The 22,106-nt window shown below is 42.2% G+C and overlaps 1 protein-coding gene across 1 annotated transcript; it reads left to right on the forward strand.

Moving 5' to 3' along the window:
• Positions 1-6,309: 6,309 nt before the first annotated feature.
• Positions 6,310-20,986, forward strand: LOC311188020 (butyrophilin-like protein 2; the record flags this gene model as incomplete). Its single annotated transcript, XM_084259324.1, has 6 exons — positions 6,310-6,388; positions 8,169-8,516; positions 11,433-11,714; positions 12,975-12,995; positions 15,569-15,916; positions 20,697-20,986. The coding sequence occupies 6 exons, from the start codon at positions 6,310-6,312 to the stop codon at positions 20,984-20,986; spliced, it is 1,368 nt and encodes a 455-aa protein (XP_084115450.1).
• Between the last annotated feature and the right edge of the window lie 1,120 nt (positions 20,987-22,106).

Below are 22,106 nucleotides of genomic sequence, written 5' to 3' on the forward strand. Positions count from 1 at the left end.
ACATTTATTCAAATCACACATTTACTGCAAATTTATAGTGATATTAGCAAATTTATAGCAATCTAGGATTAAAATCTCCTCAGAAACCCAGGGCTTCTTCTGTCATCTACTGGTGGCGGAGTCATTAACGTAGTCACACATGAAAGGAGCCTTTGGAGGAGAGATTGAGGTCTTGAAAGTATTGAGGGCCAGGACCCTAAGCTTGTCCTGCTGCCCTCTAGTGGCCATAGGGTGCATGACCGCTTTCCCATGGATTCCCCTTCCTGCCTTCCCTGGGATCTTGTTCCTGGTCTCCTTGGTGTGATGTCTTGTTTTCCAGCCACTCCTCTCACCCACGAACATGTCTCTACACAAAATGATTATACATAATCTACAGCATAATTCAGGATATAACTCTCATTTCAAAACTGGCTGATCCTTGAGAAAATATAAGGACTCTTTGAGAAGAAATGCTCAAAATTCAGAGGTTCTTTAGACGGTCCATTGGTGCAAAAGTAACTAGCAATGAAAAGTGAAGAGAAATTCTGAGACTTGGGAAGAATCACAGGACATATGTCATCAGACGATAAGGAATATGTGCAATGGCTAGAATATCTTCACACTGAAATCTGGGTGTAAAAAAACAAACTTCTCTATTTTCCTATTATCTTGACTTTTATGTCAAGCACAATGATGTGTTATAGGAGAGAATTTAGGCTAGAAATGTGCTGATAAACTCAGGGGCTTTCACAATGATTAATAATTTAAAAGCAGCCTACCCAGGGTTAGTTCTACTTGCTGGGGTGGGTGGGGCAGGTTGGTGGGGGGAACCCTCATACTCCAGCACTGACTCCCACTGTGTGCCCAGCCACTTTGAGTCTCGGGTCACTGCTCCCACACTTGTGACCTACACGTCCATAGCATTGCTCTTCTCTGTTTGGGTCATTTCCTGCTGCAGGGCCTGCTTCCTGCAGCCTTTTTTTTTGCTGTTGCTCCTCAGGGCTGTAATGGCTCATGGGGGATCCCGTGCACAGCAGCCCCATGGGGACCACAGGTCAGGTGTGCACTATGGCCTCTGCTCCAACGGAGAGGAAGAGACAGGGTAAAGGGACTCTCCCAGGTGTTTAATCAATTCTCTCTCCTTCTTAGACCCCTCATCCTCCATAGTGGGAAGGATCTTTACACTAAAGGCAGGAGAGAAATATTCTTATATAAAGAATAGTGACTTCAGATTAGTTGCCCAAATATGGCTGATGGTAACAGGAGGGGAAGAGACACTACGGGGAAAAAAAGTCAGCTTAGCCCTTACCATGTCATATTGCAGCATCTCCTTATATTTTATAGTGATGTAAACATCTAGCATGAAATTTAAGGGATTTTGAAGAAATCCTGAGTTCCTGAGACTATAGCTACAGATATTCAGAAAGTATACAGAAATTATACAGAAAGTACCACGATTGGTATTTTTTACACTGATTCAATAAAACCTGACCCAAGGGGAATTTACAGAAAAATCCAGCCTAATCAGGGAAATGCAAATCAAAACTACATTGAGATACCACCTACACCAGTGAGAATGGCACATATTAAAAAAAAACTAGCAACAACAAATGTTGGTGAGGATGTGGTGAAAAAGGAACTCTCCTACATGGCTGGTGGGAGTGCAAACTGGTCCAACCACTGTGGAAAGCTGTCTGGAGTTTCCTCAGTCTACTAAAAATGGAGCTACTATATGACCTGGCAATTCCACTCTTAAGGATCTACCCAAAGGACACAAAAACATTGATTCAAAAGAACATGTGTACCCCTATGTTTATTGCAGCACTATTTACAATAGGTAAAACCTGGAAACAACCCAAATGTCCCAAAATAGATGACTGGATCAAGAAGATGTGGTATATATACATAATGGAATATTATTCAGCAATCAAAAAAGATAAACGTATGCCATTCACAGCAATGTGGATGGAGCTAGAAGGAATTATACTCAGTGAAATAAGCCAGAAGAAAAAAGAAAAATATCAGATGGTTTCACTTATAGCAGGAATATAGGGGAACCAAATAAGACATCGGTATAAAAAAATAATAACAAACACAACAAAGGAAAAACAGACAATTATAAATCAGAGACATCTTGCAGGGAAGGAGGAGGGAGAGAGATCAGAGGAAGGGAGGAAGGAGCACAGGGGACTGAGGTGATGCACTGGTAGAGGAAATTCTATGGGGACTATACCTGAGGGGGTTGGGGGAAGCAAATATTGTTTTAAAATGAACAATAATGTGAAAAAAAAAATTCTTTGGTCAATGTCTGAGAGTAATTAAAGTATTTCGTAGCAGAGTAAAGTAAAGTATTTCGTAGCAGAGGAGATAAAGCACCAGTGATAAAAAGGGCAATAAAACAGCACACAGAGAACCTTGTTCTGGTGTCTGATCCTCAGAAGGCACTTAATTTTTCTGTCCCTGTTGTTTCTCATTAGTAAAATGAGGAGTGGGGTATTTATTTGGTCTTCAGTCTTGCTTCCAAATCCAAGCTCTATAAACAGTGGACTCAGGGGGGATCTTGCATGAAGTGTGGAATCCTTGACATGTGGGGGGCTGGAGGGAGGGTGAAGACAGGACACCCACCTGCAGGAGGCCGGAGTGAGGACCACCTGGTGAGGGTTAGATGGGGTGTCCAATGCGGCCCAAGGTGAGGGTCCCCATTCTCTGGGGAAGAGAAGGTTACTAGTCACAGTTTGGTCTCCTGGCCCAAAGGACTCACCCTAATCCAAAGTTCACTTGTCCTCTGAGTTTCATTTTGCAGAGGAACAGGCTCATGGGAGGCAAGCACACTGCTCTGATTGGAACCTTATTTTTCAGAGCTGGGTCCCACCCCTTGGCTCTCCCATCAGCGTAGGGAGGCCCCAGAAATCCTCTTTCACCCAAAGCCTGGGGGAACCAGGGACGCCTCCACCCCGACTGGCTCCCCACAGTTCTCTCTCCAGCCTCAGTCTAGCTCTGACATGGACACCTGCTGCCTGGATGGAGGGAACAGCTGAGACCCTGTGAGGAGAAGCCCCTGCAGCCCCCCTTCAGCCTCCAGGGACAGGGACACACGTGAGTGGCTTGGGGCGTCCCTGGGGAAGATGGCGGGGCTGCTGGGGGAGCCGAGCAGATGAGCATGTGGGTCTGAGTCAGTCAGGGACTCTTGGGGTGTCTCCCTGTATTTCATACTCATTCCCCACTTTGCAGTGTTCAAAGTGCTCCCAGAGCTCCCTGATTCTTGAGGTACTTCTGTGATCAGGCTGAGCAAGGAAGGGGACTAGATCCAGACTCAGGAAACCAGGAAGGAGCTCTTTGCTTGTCCTGCCTGGTGTGCTGTGTCTTGGAGCCTCCTTTCCTGCCCTCACATGGTGCCCAAACAGCTGGAAAATGTTAGGAATAATTGTCTCCATCAGAGAGGAGAGAAAGGAGAAGTTCTAAAATAATTGAGATTCTGTCACCTTATCACCTAGAATTCCTGTTTTACTTTGCTTTCTTTGTATAAGATGTGCTGTTTTAACATGATAAATTACATCTATTTTTAGAGTTTCTATAGAATATAAGTTACAGACTTCGTGAGCTGAATAAAATTATTCTCACTAGTCAGTTACACTTATGAGTTGCTCAAGGACAGGCACATTCTGAGAAATAAATAAATCTTTAAATAAATAAATAAATCTTTAATAAATAAATAATTTTTTAAAAAACTTTAAAAAATGGTAAAATAGAGATTTCAATTTTTTTTAAAGATTTATTTATTTATGCATAGAAGAACTGGAGTGTAAGCCAGAGGTGCAGGGAGTGAGAGGATTCACCAGAGAGACTGGGGAGCAGAACAGGCAGATCTATTGAAATACACTGCTGAGGGGAAGCAGCGGGCAAGGCAGGAGAGGTCTCCTGAGCCATGTTGTGTTTTGCTCCCTGGCCGGCTGTGGGGATCAGATCAAATTCGGGCTCCAGTGGCTGCCAATAGCTTGATAGCGCTGTCTTTAACCTCCTGCGTCACCAGAAAGACCCGAGATTTCAATTTTTAAGCTCAAGATTAAAATGCTTTGATTTAAAGTTTATAATTTCAGTCCCGTTGCTGATCTGCGAAATAATGTGTCTAAGATTTCAGCACCGTCTCTAGCTTGTCCATGTCAGTGTTTTCCTTTAGCACTGCCGACATCAGGCTGGACAATCTCTGCTGTGGGCTTCCCTGTGCACTAGGGTGGTCAGCAGCAACCCTCGGCTAACCCTTCTGACCCCCTCCCCCACATGTGACAACCAAAACTGCCTGTGGACATTGGCAAGTGTTCCCTAAGGGCAAACCAGCTCCTTAGAATGGGAACCCAGTTAAACTCCTGCTTCTCCTTGCTCACAGATCTCCCTCTGAGAAACAGTGATGGTTAAGATGAATTTACAAAACTTGCTTCAAGGTTTCATTTGTCTGGGTAATTTTTGTTTTCCTAGGTGCATGAAAATAAAGACCTATAAACCATGTGTAGTGGGTGTGGGCTCTTAGTGGACCAAGCGATGGGGCTTGGCCCAGGCATGGCTGGCTTCTTCCTTCTGACTTGATGTAACAAAACACTCCTGTTTTCACAAGAGGAGTAAGGACGCCCGCCATTCAGGGGAAGGACTGGGAATCTCAGGTGGGGCTCCCTGTGTGCTGTGCTGTCTGACACTCAGTCTCATTTTCATATAAATGTTTCAGTGCTTTTTCAGCTCTGGGTTTTCTGCCTGGGCTTTTCTCAGTTTCCCTAGAGTTTTCAGATGAAAGTGCATTATTGTTTTTTTTTTTTTTTTAAACTTTTTTTTGAAGATTTATTTATTTATTTATTTATACAAGTACTGGCTACAGTCAGAAATGCGGGAGCATGAGAGAATTCACCAGAGCCCGAGCAGGGAGAACAGAACAGGCAGACTGACGAAGTACACTGCTGAGGGGAGCAGCGGGCGGCAGGAGAGGTCTGTGCGCCATGTAGGACCCTTGCCAGGCGCCCGGGGATATTGAACCGGAGCTGCAGAGGCTGCGGGCAGCTTTGCAGCCCGGCGCTCAACCGCTGCGCCAGGGGGGAGGCCCGCATTATCGTTTTTGAAAGCAAAAAAAGTCAGAACAGTGTAAAAACACTCTCTTGAGCCACTTGATTCATAATCTCCATGTTTTCCCCCTTACAAGATCTCACTGGCATTAGTTTCTGGGGAAAATGAAACAATAGCCAGCTTATCATTTTTCTTCTACTTGGTGTTTTTCTTTCAATATTGAAATATTTTCTTTCAATAAGACACACGACACATCACATTAGACTCTTTCACTCTGAATTTTTCCTTTTCCAGAATGAAAGCTGGCTTTCCATTTTATCCTGATAGTTTTAAAATGTTTTAGCTGCGTGCATGTGTTTTCATAATGCTGGTAAAAGGGCGTGTTGGATTTGCCGATCTCTGCCAGTTAGGCTGTTTCTTTTATTCATACCCGTGTGTCTTCAAGACAATGCTGAAAAGCCATTTAGGGACTTGTGTTTGGCATCTCCTTTTGCAGTGTTTTTATAGTTGTTTCCTTCACTGTTCTCTGAGGCCCCTAGCCCCGGAGTCCTCCTGAGGCACTAGTGAGGTCTTCTTGGCTTCAGGTGAGGATATAGGACTTTCCTGCTCTTTCTTCTACTTCTAGGAAACTGTGACAATGAATGAATTCACAGGAAGGGCTGGGAGGGTGGGAAGGTGAGGGGAATTATTTAAATCCTCCTCTATCATTTCTGCAGGTTCTAATGGATGGGCCTAAGAGTTTTTAAAAAATATTTATTTATTTATGCATACCAGAACTGGGGTACAGGCCAGAGATGAGGGGGATGAGAGGATTCACCCAGAGACAGAGTTGGGAACAGAACAGGTAGATCAACTGAAATACACTGCTGAGGGGAGCAGCGGGCGAGTCAAGAGAGGTCTGCTGTGCCATGTGGGTCATCTCCTTGGCTGCCTGGGGATTGGGATGAGCTCTTGCTGCAGATAGATTCATAGTGCTGTGCTTAACCCCTTGCACCACCAGTGAGGCCCCTGGTTTATATATGTGTGTGTGTGTATATATATATATGTATTTATATATATTTTGCTTTTAGTCCATGAGGGTTTTTCATTTCATTCAGAAATCTTCCTTTAGACTTAAATATGACTCAAGTAAAACACAGCAGGTAAAGGATCAGTCACAACGAAGAACTGCAGAGAAATGGAACCTCGTTCATTTCATTGTGTAACTGTGGATCCCTCGGTTTACCTATTGTATTTTACATGCATTTAGGTACAGGTTTTCTTTGTGTTTGCTCCAAGGAGAGGATGGCTGATGTTCCTGGGTACAGTGTGTCTGGCCTGCTTGCCTCTGTCTTCTTTGTCCTGCTCATCACGAAGCAGCCAGGTAGGACGCCCTCTTCCCTTGTTGTATCCTAATATGCTGGGAGATCTGGTCTGAATGTTGAGTCCTAACTCATAGGGGCTAGTGCAGTATCTAGAGCAGGGGGCCTAGCGACATGTGTGTCTGCTCCAAAAGGGCTCCTCCCCTTCTGAGTGTGTTACCCTGGAAAGTTACTTGAGTACTCATGTGCTCCCTTAGTCTCCTCATTAATCATATGGTCAGAATCACGACATACCTGCTGCTCTTAGACTAGCCCAGGCTTCAGGAATAACTGAGGCTGAGCACGGGAAGTCGTTGACTCTGCACCTGGAGGGTATCAGGATATCCATCCATTCTCCTGCTTCCTTGCAGACAGCACTTTGGGGGCAAGACAGTTCTTATTTTGGTTTTTTTTTTTTTTAGCATAAATTAAATAACACAAAATAACACAAAGTTGGAAACAAGAAACTAGAAGTAAACTTCCATGAAATGGACTTAGAAATCTCAGTGCTGAATTATGTTCGCCAAAATATCATACCTTGAAAAAGGACTAGGAAAAGTCAGTGTCAGTGGGTAACAGCAGAGCCCCAAGGGGACTCTGGACTCTCCAGTGGGAGAACTGCTGGACAGGACATGTGATGGTACAGGCTCTAGCCCAAGTGGCACTGGGCACCAGGTTTGGTGGTTAGGCCACATCCCCGTCCGCACTGCTCTTCCTTGGCCTGTCTAGACGTCAGTCAGGTGGTAGCATGCTGGTTTCCGTCATGTGCAGACTCCATCAGTGAGACTGTGAGCAGATCTTCATTCAAGTCTCTGGTGACCTTTTGAACGGCTCCTAGTTGATAGTGAGCAGTAATTAAGCCAGGTGAGGTCCCTTCTATTGAGGATTGAGTCTTCACAGAATAGTGCAGGTGACCTGGTGCATTTTAGGATGAGGAAGAACATGATATACATGATATATGATGCTATTAAACAAAATAACATACATAATTATTAAACAGCTCTACAATTTGCAGAGAATAAAGAAGAGGTCACATAACACTTAAATATCATTGGAAAGTTAAAAAGCTAAACAATCCACTGCAATTAATTCACCACAAAATGTCCCTGTAAAATCTGCATTGAACATAGTCCCAGTAACTGGTGTCTTGCCACTCTAGACATATACGTGTGTTCTTGCCACTCTAGACACGTGTGTGTGTGTGTGTGTGAGTGTGTGTGTGTATCTATGAGAGAAGAAAAGAAAAATAATTTGATTTCTTACTTAGGAAAAGAGCAATTTTGAACAGCTGAAGAATCTAATGACTGATTTTTTTACCTAAATTAAGGAAAAGTGATGATAGTGCCAGTCAATAACAAATAATGAAATTGCTAACTCTAAAATCACTATGTAAAATAAATCAATAACTAATAAATTGCCAAAAAACTAACTTAAATGTTAACTTATTTAGGGGTGAAATGACTAGAAATGGTGGATTTAATATCTTACATATGAAGAAACTGACATTCCAAATTTCAGAGTCTCACTGGAAATCCTGGATTTGCCCCCAAATCACAGGGATGCTAAGATTCAGCACTGACACTCAAATTTTTGACTGGCAGGCAATTTTTAGTACATAAGATTAACTCTGTAACAGCCCAAAGTGCAAACCATTCTGCTGGGTTTCTCTAAAATAATGGAAATCAACCCCCCCCCCCCAACCCAGGTGCCTCAGATTTAACAGGCAGGACATTGAAAGCGAGCACATCAGTCCTGTTGGCATTTCCTGACCCCGCGCTGCATCTTTCCCACACTGTTTTGTAGATAACTTTAAAGTGATTGGTCCTGCCCATCCCATCGTGGCCAGGGTTGGGGAAGATGCCGTATTATCCTGCCATCTCCTCCCCAAGAGGACGGCCGTGAGAATGGAGGTGACTTGGTATCGCTCGGAGCCCAGCACACAGGTGCTTGCGCTGCAGGATGGAGTTGAGGCGACGGAGATGCAGATGGAGGAGTACAGGGGCCGGGTCGAGTGGATGCAGGATGACATTGCCGAGGGACGGGTGGCTCTGAAGATTTACAACGTTCAACTATCTGATAACGGGCAATACTGGTGCCGTTTCCAAGACGGGAACTACATTGGGGAAACAAGCTTGTTGCTCAAAGTTGCAGGTGAGTATCTGGAGAAAGACATGGGGTCTTGAAGGGAGAAATAATTAATTTGTGGCAAGCTTACTACCAGTTTAATAATACTCTATAAATCATCAAAGCAGGGGCCTCCGTGGTGGCGCAAGCGGTTCAGCACAGCACAGTGAAGCTATGGGCAGGCACTGCAGCACTACACTGCTGTGTAGATCGCAGGCCAGGGAGCTAACCCATATGGCACAGCAGAACTCTCCTGACTTGCTGGCTGCTCCCCTCAGCAGTGTATTTCAGTCAATCTGCCTGTTCTGTTCTCCACTCTGTCTTTGGTGAATCTTCTCACCCCCACACCTCTGGCCTGCACCCCAGTTCTTGAATGCATAAAGAAATAAGTCTTTTAAAAAAGTCATCAAGGCAATTCTTAATAGCCAGTCCTTAATTTAGTCAGTGTGGTAACTAAATTTGATGACAGGTAGTTCTGAGTCTTCAGACTAAGTTCATTTATAAACAATTAATTTTCCAAAATTTTAAATTAAAACTGTCTAAATTGACAGTTTTGACTATACTTTATGTCACTTGAGGGTGGCCTGTGAGGTAAGTCAATTGCATACCTTCCAGGGAGCCTAGCTACTGCCCATCATTCCTGTCTCATCCTCAAACCTGCAGTAACTGAGATGTGTAAGGGAGATGTGACACTTTGTTTCTTTATGTAGCAAAGTGAGAATACTAGAGGATGATGGCAGAGGAGGTGGGTGCCTGGTGGGGGGTGTGGTTTGTTAACATACCTTGAGGAAGTATGAAGCTATACCCCTAATTCACATGCAGTGTTATAAACTAATGTCACCTCAGTAAGCATAATATGATTAAACAAAAAGGACAACAGCAACACAAAATAAAACTAGTGAAGAGACCAAAGAGGTAAAAGGCAGTATGCTTTTTTTGGAGATGATCATAAATAATGTTCAGTGAGTTGGAGTCTCACTCATGCATTTGCAGCAACATGGATGGAGCTGAAGGGATCATGCTCAGTGAAATAAGCCAGAAAGAAAAAGAAAAATACTGGATGGTCTCACTTATAGGAAGAATGTAAAGGATCCAAATAAGGGATCATGGAAAAAAAAGTTATATAATAAAGTGAAAATCAAAGTCAACAAGCAACTATAAATCATGGATGCTTTTGAACAGTACCTTGAATGGCAAGGTTCCGTAGGAAGCATTTATGTTTACATAGTAGGGAGCAGTCAGGAAGTAGGGATGACTGAAGAAAGGATCTGCTTTACATTAAAAGAATAGATATCTGAAAAGAAAATTGTCATTGGTTATCTGGCAGGAAAAATTTCTCCACATACTAAACTGGAAATCAGGCAAATCCACTTACCTTATCAGGTAAAGTTTCTGGAGATGTTGATGCTAACATCTCTGGCTGACTTTGCTGCCTGCCTTGCTCCCCAGGAGGCTGCTTCCTAAACTTTTATTTATTGTTATTATTTATTTTTTTAAAGAATTATTCCTTTATTGTAAGATTTTTATTTACAATAGAAGAACTGGGGTGAGGTATGGGGTGCAGGACAGAGAGTAGAGAGCAGAGGAGGAAGATCTGCTGAAATACGCTGCTAAAGGTGAGATAGGAGAGATCTGCTGTGTAATGTTGTGGGTCAGCTCCCTGGCTGGGGATTGAACTCAGACTGAAATGGAGGGCCTTCGTGATTGTGATGCTGCGACTTAACCCCCAGGCCATCAGGGTGGCCCCTTCCTAACTTTTATTTTTTAAATATCTATTGACTATGCCATATACTGCTATTATGCTCAAGGTGGTTCAAAAATGGATGAAAGAATCCATGTAGTTTTGAGATTTGCAGGGAGGATAACAGCATTTCACGATCAGGGACATTTGAAACAAGCCACACATTTTCTAAGACTCTAGGTGAAGGAAGTGGGTCTCTCTCCTGCAGTAAGCAGTAGAGACAGAAGTTCCATCTCTTGAAAATACAGGCCAATTCATTGGAATGTGAGTGCTGTGTTCCTAGAAAAAAGTTTCATGATTATATAAAACTAGGATTTCTCAAAAAAAAAAAAAAGTTTTCCATTAAACAGAATGCTTAGATTTGATAACTCCTTGTGGAGCATCCCATATCACATGGTCCAGTTTATCTCTTTGCATCCCCATCACAGCCACCAACAAAAGAAATGGGAAGAACAGCCCCCATGAAGGTGATTTCTGACTTCATATTAAATGTTCTGTTTAAAGAAGACACATAGTATCATCCCAAATCCCAGACAAATGCCTGACACAGATAAAATTGATAAAAAAGCTGAATTCATAAGATGGGGGAGTTGAATAAATCATGACACATCTTGTTTGCAGTGCTAGAGGCATAAGCACAGTGTCATTAAGCCTCTTTCTTTTTATTATTCATCTGGATCTGAAGACAAGTACTGTTTGATGCTAAATTTAAAGATCCAGATGGGGGGCCTCCCCGATGGCGCGCTGGGTTGCGAAGCTGCCCGCAGCCTCTGCAGCGCGGGTTTGATCCCCGGCTGCTCCCCGGCCACCGGAGGAGGGTCCCACATGGCGCGCAGACCTCTCCTGCCGCCCGCTGCTCCCCTCAGCAGTGAACTTCGGTCCTTCTGCCTGCTCTGCTCCCCGCTCTGGCTCTGGTGAATTCTCTCACCCTCCCGCGCTTCTGACTGTACCCAGTGCTTGTATGTATATATGAATAAATCAATCAATCAATCAATAAATCTTTAAAAAAATAAAGATCCAGATGGGGGACAAAAAAAGTGCATTTGAACCCCAATGTAAAAGGGAATAACTCTTTGGGCTACCCTTTGCTCTTCAGACCCTTGATCATCTCTCCCCTCCCTGTGAACAGGGCCATTGGGATCTCAGTATCTGTGATTTGTGCCTCTTTGGGTTCTGGGTCTCAGGGCTGTGTTTTCCCACAGGTCTGGGTTCTGCCCCTGACATCCACATGGAAGGGCCTGCAGGAAGTACAGTCCAGCTTGTGTGCACTGCAAAGGGGTGGTTCCCAGAACCCCAGGTTTATTGGAAGGACATCATGGGAGAGAAGCTGCCCACTCTCTCTGAGCATCAAATCCAAGATGCAGACGGATTGTTCTATGTGGAAGCCTCTCTTGTGGTCAAAGCTGATAATGCAGGGACAGTGTCGTGTTACATCCACAATGAAGTCCTCACTGAGGAGAAGGATTCTGACATCTCCATCCCAGGTCAGTGCTCTACCTCTCAGGCAAGACCCTCAGGTTTACCAGCACAGGTGCCAGGCACAGTTCCATAGCACCTAGTGTATTGTTATCAAGGAAAATAGCTAGCACTTAGTAATATGTATTAATGGCTATAAAACATTTATGACTGGATATATATACATATGCATATATACATACATACACACATCTATATACATACACATATATACATACACACACACATATATATATATATATATATATTTGGTTGAGTTGCTATTAATGGTGTTTCAATTATTTTCAAGTTCTGCCTTGTCTTCCGGCTTTTTTCTTTGCTGACAAGCATGCATCACAAGAAATATTAAAACTATATTCTTTCTAGTGAAATGTTTTCCTAGACTATATTGTGCCAAGTACTCATAAGAGCACATCATTTTAAGATAGTCAGAGCTGGAAATGACTGTTTACATAATAGTCTTACTGGTCTTATTGGTAAATACAACAAAGACAATAACCAAAGCAACCAATTCAGCAGTGGTGTGTAGTATCTTATGCTACTAGAGATTATAGCATTGATGAAAAATGATATTTTAGTGATAAAAAAATCTATGCTTATATTAGGCTAGTCTGTGATTAAAGTTATATCTTTCTCTCCGTCCACCCACACCTCTCTTTTTCTCATCTACATACCTATCTACCCATCATCTATTTTCATCATCATCATCTATTTACAGACATTTCTAATCATATAAAGATTATTGCCTTTAAATAACAATACTGCATTGAACTTTGAGACATCTCTATATTTAGATATAAAGATGTAAGTAGATAATTTTTATTCATATAAATGGGTATAGGAACAAATTTAAAAGTAAATGTTATATGATAATATTAATGGGGTGAAATTTTATTTTTTGTGTATATATTTTACTTTCAATTTATAATCATAGGTAATAATTGTCTATGTCCATGTATTTTTATACTTCCCATGCATTTATAAAAAGAATATCTATTATTTTTCTAAGATAGTTAAATATCAATATGTTAGATATAAGCAGAAACAGAATCATGGGGTGATAGAACTGGATTACTTTTGCTGTTTAGAGAAATGTTGATTCATTAGCTGATCCATGGGGAAAGAATCAGTATTTTCCTGCATTTAATTTCTTTTTGATGAATTGAACTTTCCAATAAAATGTAGAACTTGCTTTTATTTTTTTTAAATGTTCTCTCCTTTCTCTTTTAACTAAATTCCTTAATAAGCTTTTCTCATTCTTTTCTCAGAGAAACTCCAGAATGAGCTTGGTAAGTAGATGTGGGCACCCACCAATGTGGACGAGCCTCAGTCCTCCCCAGAGGGGTGGTGCTCCAGGGACAGCGCAGCTGAGCTGCTGCGGCCCCTCATCGTGATGAGAAACTGAAGGGTGACTTCCCAAGTCTCAGGTTCTCTTAGTACCCAGGAGACCAACAAGCTCAGGCCTCCACAGCCTCCTTCAGCTCCTACACACAGAGTAACCTGCCACATTCAGGCGCTCCCATGAGGCTCAGCAGGTGCCTCTAAGGGGCACAAACATAATCTCTGCTTTTGTGGAGGGAGGGAAGGACCTGCCTTTGGGGGGTGTAGGATGGCACAGGACAGCTGCCCAGCTGTGGAGACCTCTTTGAAGTAGTTCCAGGGTGAGGGCGGTGTAACCATGACGATCGGAGGTCCCCACCCAGTACCCATGCGGGCTGTGATGTCCCACCTGCCCCTCACTCACCCAGCTCGGGAGGCAGCTGTTGCCTCTCCTGTGCCATTTGAAACCTGGCCTGGGCTGAGATATATATATATATATATATATATATATATATATATATAATTTAACAGTTGGAGTGAAGGTATCACATTATTACAGTCAAGATAAGTGGCTTAAAAAATAACCAACTGATGTTTGAGTCTGCCAGGTTCTCTCTTACCTCTTTATCAGCTTCCTTCTTCCTGTGACCTCTTCTCCCAGCCCAAGACCATCTGCCTGTTCCCTCCCAGGTGCACATGAACTTGTATCGCTTCTTCCATCCACACCCTGAACTCCCTCAGGTCACAGGATTGCCTGCGCATGTGCAGGCACCAGCATGGTGTGCACGTTGGTGAACTTCAGCACACTTTCAGCCTATGTAGGAGTTTTGGAGGAAAATCAATATGCAAACACACCCTAACCTGTGGCAGAGAGTAGTGTGTTACTTTTGACTCCACCAGGCCATAGAATAAAGGGAGCGGCCTCAGAGAGGCCAAAGGTAGCTCCAGTCTGAAGAGGGCTGCACTCCTGTATTTACATCCAGAGCATTAGGGTGGCATCTGTTCCTGATCAGAAGGAAACGCTAAGCAGAGACGGTCAGTTACAGATCAGAAAGTCAAGCCGGTATTTGGGGCCAGTTGAAACCTGTCTCCGTCCCTTAGGGAGATTTTAGGTTAAGAGTCACTTCTGAGTTTTTGACCCACATAGCAGGCCTTTGGAGACTCAGCACAGAAAATACAATCCTCTGTCCTCTTATCCTAAGTTTGCTGACCTCTAGGGGCCTCAATAAAATTGGAAGAAACAACAGAGTTTCCTTGGTAGCGGGTGAGGTAGGGGAGGAGCATTGTGCCCTCAGAGCTTTGAGGGTGTGCTGGTGATTGAGGAGATCAGGAGCATCTCAGCTGCCTCTGTAGTAATCTCACAAAACAGACATCAAGGGTGGGACCTGCTGCAAAGAGCAGCTGACAACAGCAGCAGAGGACACCCCAGTTCCTACCCTGGCAAATGATGTTACTGGTTTATAAAGATAATGAGTTTTTAAAAAATATATTAAATATACATATTAACTGCCTACTAGGAATTATTTTTTCTTACAATAATTATAATGGTTCATAGATTTATTCTAATTTTACAATTGGGAAACAAACTTAGAGACATGTAGTCTTCTGAAACCACTAGGACATTGTGATGTTCACCTTCTAAGTAGTGTCAGACTTAAGTCCAAGTTTATAAAAAAATTATCTGTGAGTTTATAGGCTCATTGGTTGTTATTTTTCTCATCTTTAAAATGAACTTGTTGTGTTCTCTAATTTATTGTCAGACTCAGAGTCTCGATACAATAATATATGATGTGATGTAATAAAATGTAGTTAATATAATATAATATAATAAATATAGTGTAGGGAGTGAGTGTACACTCAATTTAATATGCTGATTGAAAGAGGATCATATGATATGATGGGAAGAGTATCAGGTTTCAAGAAATTAATGTAGAATTCAGTGTACATCATACTCAGAAAGGGTTTAATTTCTCAGTGAATATTCGGAACGTATTTCAATAACACATATCCAAAACTCAAAAATAAAACAGACCAGTAAGAACGAGCACCATCTGTGTCACAGATGTGTTCATTGCTTATTCACATCGCGTGGTTGTCCAAGCTCCTTGTACATAATTTGTGTAACTCCAGACAACCTTGTGATTTTGACAGTGATATATGTGTTTTATACTTTGAGGGCAGGAGGCACGCACAGATTATGTAGTTTAAGGTCATGCAGATTTGAAGTGATAAGGTGGTAAATTTATTCTGGGAGTTATAACAGCAAAATTTTTTTTTTTACTGGGCTGCAAACTGAATAAAATGAGGTAGGACCAGGTGTGGATTTTTTTAAACCAACACACATCATGGGATCACAGGAATCAACCTCTATTCTGATCCCACCAAAACCTCCCCTTCTACAAAGGGTGACCGTGAGCCTCACTGGTCCCCTGGGTGTCCCTCAGGTCTAAAAGCTCCTAAAGTCCACTCCAGGTGCTCTACCTGATGACACTGTTTGCTTCATTTTGACTCTTTCATTGGGTTTTGCCTGTGCATTTAACAGCTTCCTTAAAAGTGACTGGACCTTCAGAACCCATCCTTGTCAGAGTGGGAGAAGACATACAGCTAACCTGCATCCTGTCCCCCAGGGCTAATGCCCAGAGCATGGAGGTGAGGTGGGTCCGATCCCACCGTTATCCTGCTGTGCATGTGTACATGGATGGGGACCATGTGGCTGGAGAGCAGATGGCAGAATACAGAGGGAGGACCGCCCTCGTGAGCAAGGCCCTTGATGAGGGGAGTGTGACCCTGCAGATACACAATGCCAGAACTTCAGATGACGGGCAGTACCGGTGCCTCTTTGAAAAAGATGGTGTCTACCAGGAGGCCAATTTGGATGTGAAGATAGTAGGTAAAGTTTCTGGATAGATGTCTTTGAGTCTATAGCATTTCCCTCTGTTTTATTTATTTATACCTTTTGTTCTATGACTACTTGCATTGTGATTATTATTTAAAGTTTTTTTTCATTAAGGTAATGCTGTTTCACATCATTGTTTATAGTTTGGCAGTGCAGGAGCCCACCTCCGCTGATGTCATCGTGGCACTCCCACTACCCAAACACCTGTAGTTCACCCCCACAGTCTGTCGTGCTTCCCCCTACTTTGTTCATCCCTCATCTTTCCCCTCCCCTCTGAATGCCTCAGTTCTACAGTCAACTTTCAAGTGTTAGTTTTTGGGTTTGGATTTATCTGACCCTTTGTCTGTTTTTTTCTATAGTCCACATATAAGTGATATCATCTGTTATTTGTATTTATCCTTTTTTCCCCGAGTTCCACTTAGCACAATCCCTTCCAGCTCCTTCCAGGTTGCCACATATGGCATCTGTATTCTGCCATCAAAAGTTTCATCTTTTTTTCTTTGATTGCCGAGTAGTATCCCATACATTCCATATATATTTTTTTAAAAAGATTTATTTTTATTTATACAAAAACTGGAATATAGGCCAGAGGTGCGGGAGGGTGAGAGAATTCACTAGAGACAGAGGGGGTAGCAGAACAGGCAGATGACTGAAAACACTGCTGAGGGGAGCAGCAGGAGAGACAGGAGAGGTCTGCCGCACCGTGTAGGCATCTCTCTGGCCAGCCAGAAATTGAACCCATGCTGCAGAGGCTGCAGACAGCTTCACAGTGCTGCACTCAATCCACTGCACCACCGGGGAGGCCCTCCATAAATTTTTGATCCACCCATGTTTTTGGGCACCTAGGTTGTTTCCATAATTTCGCTATGTAAATAGTGCTACAATGAAGATGAGAGCGCCAGTTTCCCTTCAAATTGTGTTCTTTGGGCAGTTATCTGGGAGTAGAAGTGCTAGGTCATATAGCAGATCTATTTTTTTAATCTTTTGAGAAAAGTCAATAGTGTTGTCCATAGGGGCAGGACCAGTCTACATTTTCACCGGTAATGTAATAGGGTTCCTTTTTCTCCACATCCTCACCAGCACTTGTTTCTGATGTATTTATTTATTTATTTATTTATACTAACTTATTTATTTTCTTGTATCTTTGTTAATTTTTGGATAGTATTTAATTTCCCCACTCCAGTGTAGTTTCTGTAGTTCTTCCACCACCATAGCAACCATGATATATCACTAAAGTCTTTTGTGCTCTTCTACCCCACCCCCTTTTTTTAGATTTAGTTATTTTTATACAAGAACTGAGGTACAGGCCAGAGGCCCAGAGATAGAGCAGGAGCAGAACAGGCACATGGACCAAAATACACTGCTGAGGGGAGTAGCTGGCAAGACAGGAGAAGTCTGCCGCACCATGTGGGTATTTCCCTGGCCAGGCGGGAATCGAACCCATGCTGCAGAGGAAGTGGGCAGCTTCACAGTGCTGTGCTCAACCCACTGCACCACTGGGGAGGCCCCCTCCCCTTTTTAAAGATTTATGCATACAAGAATTGGGGTACAGGCCAGAGGTGTGGGGGTTGAGAGGGTTCACCAGAGACAGAGTAGGGAAGAGAATAGGGTGACTGACTGAAATGCACTGCTGAGGGGAGCAGCGGGCTAGTCAGGAGAGGTCTACTGTGCCATGTGGGTCACCTCCCTAGCCAGGGATCGAACTCGTGCTACAACGGTTGCAGATTGCTTCATAGTGCTGTGTTTTAACCCCTTGCACCACTAGGGAGGCCCTCTCCTCCCTTTTTTTGACCCCTCTCCCTCACCTTCCCCTGCAATATATCTCAGATCTATGGTCAGCTTGCAAGTTTTGTCTTTTTCTTCTGACACTTTGTTGGTTTCTCTATATTCCACACATAAGTGAAACCATTCGATATTTATCGTTTTCCTTCTCACTTATTTTGGCTAGCATAATCCTTTCCAGCTCCATCCATGCTTCTGCAAATGGCATGAATTTATCTTTTTTGATCACTGAGTTATATTCCATTGTGTACACATACCACATCTTCTTGATCCATTCATCTTTTGGGGGGCATTTAAGTTATTTCCATTTCATGGCTATTGTAAATAGTCTGCTATAAACATAGGAGTGCAGATTTCCTTTTGAATTAGTGTTTTTTGCCCTTTGGGTAGATTCCTAGGAATGAATTGCTGGATCACATGGTAGATCCATTTTCACTTTTGTGAGGTGCCTCTACTCAGCTGTCCAGCTTTCCAAAGTGACTGGACCAGTGGGCATTCCTACCAGCAGTGTAAGAGGATTCCTTCTTCACCACATCCACATCCTTGCCAACATTTGTTGTTACTTGCTGGTTTTTTTTTTTTTTTCATATGGGCCAACCTCACAGGTGTGAGGTGGTATCTCATTGTGGTTTTGATTATATGCCTGTTGGCCATTTACATTTCTTCTTTGGAGAAGTGTCTTTTTAGCTCTTCTGCCCATTTTTTTTTTTTTTGATTAGGTTGTTTGCTTTCTCTCTCTCTGTCTTTTTTTGTTGAATTGTGTAAGCTCCTTATAGATCTTTTATATCAGTTCCTTATAAGATGTATGGTGTGCAAATTTTCTCCCAGTCTGTAGGGTGTCTATTTGTTTTGGTTGCTGTCTCTTTTGCTCTGCAGAAGGTTTTAAGTTTGATGTAGTCCCAGCTGTTTATCTTCTCTTTTGTTTTTCTCTCTTTGGGAGATGAATCCTTAAAGCCATTTCTGACATTTATGGCACTGAGTATTTTGCCTATGTTTTCTTCTATATATTTAATAGTTTCAGGACTTAATATCCAAATCTTTTATTCATTTTCAGTTGGTTTTTGTGTACAGTGATAGATAGTAATTTAGTTTCATTCTCTTGCATTTATTGAAGAGACTTTCCTTGTCCCAGTACATATTCTTTGCTTTTTTATCATAGATTAATTGACTATATATATGTGGTTTTATTTCTGAATTTTCAATTTAATTTCAGTGGTTTGTATGTCTGTTTTTGTTCAGTACTTACATCATAAATAGTTTTTGCCTATGGTTTATTCTATGTATATTATGATTTCAGATCTTACATCCTAGTCTTCCATCCATTTTGAATTGATTTTTGTGTATGACGTGAGCTGGTTTCATTATTTTGCATATGATTGTCCAGTTTTCCCACAACCATTTGCTGAAGATGATTTCCTTGCTCCAGTGTATGTTCTTGGCTCCTTTGCTATATATTAACTGTCCATATATTTGTGGGTTTTTCTGAGTTCCCACTGTTTAACTTGATAGGTCCTAGAGTATTTCCCTGGAATCTGAAATTTTCTATTTTAAAAAAGATTTATTTATTTATTTTATACAAGACTGGGGTACAGGTCAGAAGCAGGGGAGGGTGAGAGAATTCAACAGAGACAGAGCAGGGATCAGAACAGGGAGATGGACCGAAGACACTGCTGAGGGGAGCAGCGGGCGAGGAAGGAGAGGTCTGCTGTGCCATGTGGGGTTCTCTCTGGCTGGCAGGGTATTGAACCGGCATTGCAGAGGCTGCGGACAGCTTCGCAGTGCAACACTCAACTGCCCTGCCACTGGGAAGGCCCCTAAAAAAGATTTATTTTTATTTATTTATGCATATAAGAACTGGGGTGTAGGCCAGAGATGTGGGGGGTGAGAGGATTCACCAGAGACAGAGTGGGGTACAGAACACACTAATCTACTGAAATACACTGCTGAGGTGGAGCAGTGGGTGAGACAGGAGAGGCCTGCTGTGCCATGCGGGCAGCTCCCTGGCCAGGGATTGAACTCATGTCACAATGGCTGGTGATAGCTTAATAGTGCTGACACTTTAATCCTAGTGCCACCAGGGAATCTGAAATTTTTTAATATTCATTTACTCATCAAATTTAAAATGAACCCTCCACTATGCTACAATTTTCATAGATACTTAGAGTCCATAAACTCAACTTGACCAGATTTAATTTTGGGAGTATAGCATTTATATCCTTCCCACGATCTCCATAAAGTAACAAGATATTGAGTGAAATCTGAGAATTTGACTGCATAACTTTACATAGGACTCATTATTTCAGTGTTATTAAAAATTCTGGGAAATGTGAAATTACTAGGAAGTATGATGATTTGAACTCAATCCACCATACAAACAAAAGTCTTAAATACGGGCATTATTCACAGGATGGAGGAGGGAAGTTGCTCCCTGCATGATCATTATTCACTGTCTGTATTTGTGAGTTTCAGTTGATTTTCAAAGTTAGGAAATGCCATTGTGAAAAAGACCAAAATGTTAGATAATCTACTTTTTTCTTCAATGGATTATCTATGTTAATAAACATATTTAACAAATATCTCCTGGAGCACATGTTGAGAAATTAATGGACTTCATTTTTACCATTGGACAAACATATTTACAAGATTCTGATCTTCGAGACTATCTCACTCCCTTCATCCTGGCCATGAGATCCATGCCCTGGTCAAAGTCATTTTTCTTTCAGGTGTAGAAGAAAAACACAGGATTTGAAAGTTATTTTATATTCTTAATATGTCTCAGGACGATTTTTGGAATACAAAAAAATAAAAATAATAGGCAAACAAAGGAGGAAAATCCTCCAACTAGTCTTATCCCTCAGTGGAATGTAATTCCTCCATTATCTTTGCTTTCGTCCCCAAGCCTCTGAATCCCCTTCTTCCTTCTCAATAAACTCACTGACCAAATAACCATTTGAACAGACTTTAGGTTTCAGTCCTTGATCTTGTTCCCCAGCTGTGGGTTCGTCCCCACTGATCACCGTTGAGGAAATGGAGGACGGAGAATCACAGCTGGTGTGCACCTCAGAAGGGTGGTTCCCACAGCCCCACATGCAGTGGAGGGACATGGAAGGGAGGACTGTGCCATCGTCTTCAGAGGCCCTGACTCAAAGCAGCCATGGGCTGTTCCAGGTGGAGACACGCCTGCTGCTCACAAACAGCTCTTTTGTCAATGTGACCTGCTCCATCAGCAACCTACTTCTTGGCGAGGAGAAAACGGCAGCATTTTCTCCCTCAGGTTGGTAATTCCATGTGTCCCTCTCAACTTTGGGAAATAAATGTGAGGATCAACCCAGATCTATCTTTTCATTGCTATTCTTTCTTTTTTATTTTCTTCTTTCAGATGAGGTCTTCTACTCTTTCTTGCTAATCTTCAGGATACCTCCAGATCCTAGTTGTCTGAATTTCTCCCTGACATCTCCAACTAAAGTCCTAAGATTACATTTTTTATACTAAATTCTAAGAATTGACACTATTATCATGATATCTGCACCATTTTTTTTTTTGTGATGTAAAAACTATGGTATTCCTTTTTCCCTAGTGGTGGAATTTTCTTCTGGGTTATAAATTAACTTTCCTTATGCCATTTTCAAGACTATGGACTGGGTAATTTTATCCTTTTGCCATTCTTGTTATTCCAGTGAGTTCAGTGATATAATTGGAGAAAGGAAGTGGGAAATGTATGTGTGTGTGCCTGTATTTGAGTGTGCATGTCTCTGGGTGTATATATTTTTGATTGTGTATATACATATGTGTGTATATTCCTGAGAGAAGCAAGCTATAAAGCTAGCATAAACTTCTAGTTGTTCCCCCACCTGTGCAAAGCAGGAAGGAGCAGACCAATTTCCTCCTCTTTAGACATGATCTTACTCTTTTCTCCAGGCAATGAGCTGCTGAGATGAAAAGGACAGCTCCAAATATTTCCCAGTTTCATGATTTAATGCTATTCTGGGGATTCTATTTTAGATACCAGGTCATCAATCTTTGATTCAACATCATGGATGGTGAATATCTTGGTTTCATATCCTGGTGCATTTGTAGTCCTACTCATCCTGATCATCCTGTACTTCACAGGCCATCTTAAAAAGGTGCGTTATGTAAACTAAAGGAGTGTGGAACACACTTGGTTGTTGGAACTTTACTGTACACTTTTCATCACTCTCCTTTCAACTGTCACATTTGGGGGGCATTCAGTGACTATTCAATAATTAATGACATGTAAGAGTCCATGACTTATATTAATGTAATCCAGAGTCAATGTTGAATGAGATCAGAATTTATAGTGATAATAGAACCAAAACTTCCCAAGTAATGTAGGTAAGAGAGAAAGGGGGAAAAGATCATGGCATAGTCTTGCATACTTAAG

The sequence above is a fragment of the Talpa europaea genome, assembly GCF_964194135.1.
Source record: "Talpa europaea genome assembly, chromosome: 2".
Taxonomy (NCBI): Eukaryota; Metazoa; Chordata; class Mammalia; order Eulipotyphla; family Talpidae; genus Talpa; species Talpa europaea.